Here is a 4111-nt window from a genome sequence, read left to right as displayed (position 1 = left end):
AACTGGGCAGGGGAATATTTTTATTGTATAATTATAAGTGTATAGGACGAATATATATGTATTTGCATGTGTATATACAATTTTCTCGCGCTTTATACAAACAGAAACGCAATTTATACAATTCTGTTGTATAAAGCGAGAGAGGCGAGCAGAGAGGGAGTGAGCGAGAGAGGAGAGTGGCAAGCGAGAGTTTGAGGGAGAGAAGCGCTGACAAACAGTTTGCTACAGGACACAATTAAATCAAAGTGTGATTATACCATTTAATTTGAATTAATAGTTTGTCATTATGTACAATTTTCCCTATTTTAAATTAAACTCAAATGACATATACGATCTTCTATTTTGTATGTACGTGAGTAAATATTTAAACTATCATAAAATCAAATTAATAGACATGCGTTATACATGAAAAATCGTATGAGATACATGTGTCCTATATGACAAATCGCGTGATATTTGTTATGTAGGATATGTGTATCTACTTTCAATTTTATGACAATTTAAATGTCTATTTATACACTTTCAAAATTAAAGGTTTAGATGTAAATTGACGTCAAGTTAAAATAGTATGTATTATGTCTTATTTTTAACTATTATTAATATCAAATCAATAATGATTCATATAAGCTAAATCTTATAAGGATAATAATATGGCCAAAGAATCTGAATTATTAACTCTTTTGAATCTCATTTTTTATTATTATAAATAATTTACTTGTCCTGAAATAATCTGAATCAAAAGTGAAATCGTAATTCATTGAGCCTTTCGATATAATCAAATAGAAAGTCTTGAGGATATCATAATCTAGAAGTTTAAACTATGTAATTGAATAATTTTTTTGCGGGTTAAGAACTCTTCCCTCCCTTCCCTTCTTCAAATTCCAAATCATTTTTTCTCAAAGAGATCCCTTATATAGGATAGAATAAGAATCGTTAGCATCATATTTCCTCAATTAGGGTCACTAGAAGCAACGTTCTTTTTGATTGTCAATTCAACTATAAGCTTGCGCTTGTTTGGAGAGATCATCATAAATGATTAAAGTGTGTCGTTACGATACATAAAATATTCAGCTAGAGCTGCTCCTGTATAAGGAGCAAGGTATTGTAATGTAGCAGGGAAATCCGCCGTTTCGGCTACCACAATAGTGTATTCCATCGCTTTTCGTCCGTGAAAATACATTCCATCAAAATGCATTATACTTCCATGAACTAGATCACAATATTTACAACGAATTCACGTGATATATTCTCAAATTTAATCGATTCCTAATACATAATAGGAAGTATAATTGATTAATGGTTACAAAAGAATACCTAAATATTCAGCCAGAGCTGCTCCTGTATAAGGAGCAAGGTATTGTAATGTAGCAGGGAAATCCGCCGTTTCGGCTACCACAATAGTGTATTCCATCGCTTTTCGTCCGTGAAAATACATTCCATCAAAATGCATTATACTTCCATGAACTAGATCACAATATTTACAACGAATTCACGTGATATATTCTCAAATTTAATCGATTCCTAATACATAATAGGAAGTATAATTGATTAATGGTTACAAAAGAATACCTAAATATTCAGCCAGAGCTGCTCCTGTATAAGGAGCAAGGTATTGTAATGTAGCAGGGAAATCCGCCGTTTCGGCTACCACAATAGTGTATTCCATCGCTTTTCGTCCGTGAAAATACATTCCATCAAAATGCATTATACTTCCATGAACTAGATCACAATATTTACAACGAATTCACGTGATATATTCTCAAATTTAATCGATTCCTAATACATAATAGGAAGTATAATTGATTAATGGTTACAAAAGAATACCTAAATATTCAGCCAGAGCTGCTCCTGTATAAGGAGCAAGGTATTGTAATGTAGCAGGGAAATCCGCCGTTTCGGCTACCACAATAGTGTATTCCATCGCTTTTCGTCCGTGAAAATACATTCCATCAAAATGCATTATACTTCCATGAACTAGATCACAATATTTACAACGAATTCACGTGATATATTCTCAAATTTAATCGATTCCTAATACACAATAGGAAGTATAATTGATTAATGGTTACAAAAGAATACCTAAACTATCACGCTTTCATCCATTTCATATCTAACTATGATTTATTGATATTGAAATACATCTCGATAATAAGTTAATAACGGAAAGGATGGTTTGTATGGTCAAAAACATATCTAAATTATTGTTTTTACAAGTTATATTCTTTTTATTTTGTGTATAACCTATCAACGGTCCTTTTCTTTTCCTTTCTCTTTTTTGCCAAAATTACCGTAAGGTTGCGGTTAGCTCTTCAAATTTTTCTTAGAGCGAAAATGCAGAGCACTCAAGCCAAGTATATTTCCCTTTTACCAAATTCAATTCGAAAAACCAGTGATTTTCCTTCAAGAAATCTTGCTGTGAGCCATTCCGATCCATTTTCAAGAAATGGGGTTCTTCCCCATTTGCGTTTGCATTTGCAGAAACCGATTGTATCAGCTTGGAAAAAGAAAAGGCCATCTGGGTCTGTTAGATCAACGAAAATCATGCTAGAATCAGCTTACTTCATTGCTTCAAAGCTCAAGCTTTTACCAGAGCCATTGGATTCTATTTTAAGGGAATATGGTGGTGGAAATGGTGGAGGTGGAGGTGGTGGGTTTAGTTTCGGGTCGGGTGGTTTTGATGGGTGGGGAAGAAGAAAAAGTAGAAAGAAGATGAATTGGGGATTTGGGGTTGTGTTTTTTGCAATTCTTGGTGTTGGGTTGTGGTTGATTTTGATGAAAAGATTGGAAATTGATGTGTTTTTGGGGGGTTTGGGTTTAACCCTTTTTGGGTTTTCTGTTAATGTGTGGAAAAGAGGGGTTTTGGATTGGGCATTAGGGTTTTGTTGTTGTGCTGCATTGGTAGGTTTGTTGTTGAAAGAAGATTTGCAGAAATGGGTTAGTTTTCTTGGTAACATAAAGATTGCTAGAAGAAAAAGGAAAAGAAGACTCTTTTAACTCAAAATTTTTGTAGTAAAATGATGTTTTGTGATACATTATATATAGTTTGTGTTCTTTTGTAGGAATTGGTAGAATGTGTATTTTCTTTGTTGTTTCTTTTCCCTCATAGAGATTTCATATCATATGTACCATTTTTGGTTTTGAGTATATCAAAAGATGATTGGTTTGATTGGTTAATTTTTCTTTTCAATTATACAAAATGCAAGGTTTAGTTTTGATTGCGATTTCCTCATATGTGTGAACAAGCAGATGTAATCTAGAGCTCAAAAGTTTCGTTCATTTGTCTAATATCAGGAAGTATCCTTATTGGTTGAACTATTATCAATGTGATGGGTCTATCGGAGATAGAAGGGTTATTATCAATGTGATGGGTGTATCTGTATAGGAAATAGCACCTCTATCTCTCAAGATATGGGTAAGGTTTGTGTATACACTACCCTCCCAAGGCCTGACTTGTGGGATTACGTTGGGTATGTTATTGTTGTTGTTATTGTCTGTGTGATGCTTTGGTAGAAAAACTGGCCAATGACCTCTTTATGTGTGTCTATACACCTCATGATGAAAGCATTCAGTCTTTCCTCTGAGGTTTCTGGTCTTCATGCTAATATGGACAAGAGCTCACTGTATGTTGCTGGTGTGAGTGATGAATTTAAGCAGTAGTTACTACAAGAAATGAATTTCACTAGGGGAGAAATGCCCTTTAAAGTATCTAGGGGTACCGTTATCCTCAAAGAAGCTTACTGTTCAACAATACATGCCTATTATCGATAGTATTATCTCTAGAATCAGTATCTAGACCATTAAGTTTCTTTCATATAGTTGCAGACTTCAATTGATCAAGAGTGTGCTTTTTGAGATTCAAGCATACTGGGTCTCAGGTCTTCCTTCTGCGTAAACAGATCCTCACAGAAGTGACAACCATTTGCAAACCATTTTCAAGGAAGGCCTTGTTCTCATGAAATGTGTTGTGTATAACCTTAGACTTTGGTTTTAGCTTGTCAAGCTCTTGCATATCCTTAGCATAACAGAGACAACCAAGTACTCTTAAATGTGAGACACAAGGTTTTCTCGTTGTAAAACACCTCATATGGAGACCTATATTGCAACACTGAAA

At 34.2% G+C, this 4111-nt stretch overlaps 1 protein-coding gene across 1 annotated transcript; it reads left to right on the top strand.

Annotated features, from left to right (window-relative positions):
- Positions 1 to 2279: 2279 nt before the first annotated feature.
- On the top strand, positions 2280 to 3174 carry LOC102580201 (uncharacterized). The gene has a single exon (XM_006353443.2). The coding sequence runs from the start codon at positions 2332 to 2334 to the stop codon at positions 2992 to 2994; it is 663 nt and encodes a 220-aa protein (XP_006353505.1). The 5' UTR covers positions 2280 to 2331; the 3' UTR covers positions 2995 to 3174.
- The last annotated feature ends 937 nt before the right edge of the window (positions 3175 to 4111 follow it).

This window comes from Solanum tuberosum, unplaced genomic scaffold (assembly GCF_000226075.1).
Source record: "Solanum tuberosum cultivar DM 1-3 516 R44 unplaced genomic scaffold, SolTub_3.0 scf00155, whole genome shotgun sequence".
NCBI lineage: Eukaryota > Viridiplantae > Streptophyta > Magnoliopsida > Solanales > Solanaceae > Solanum > Solanum tuberosum.
The sequence above is the reverse complement of the archived record's forward strand: the minus strand, read 5'-3'. Positions and strand labels throughout refer to the sequence as shown.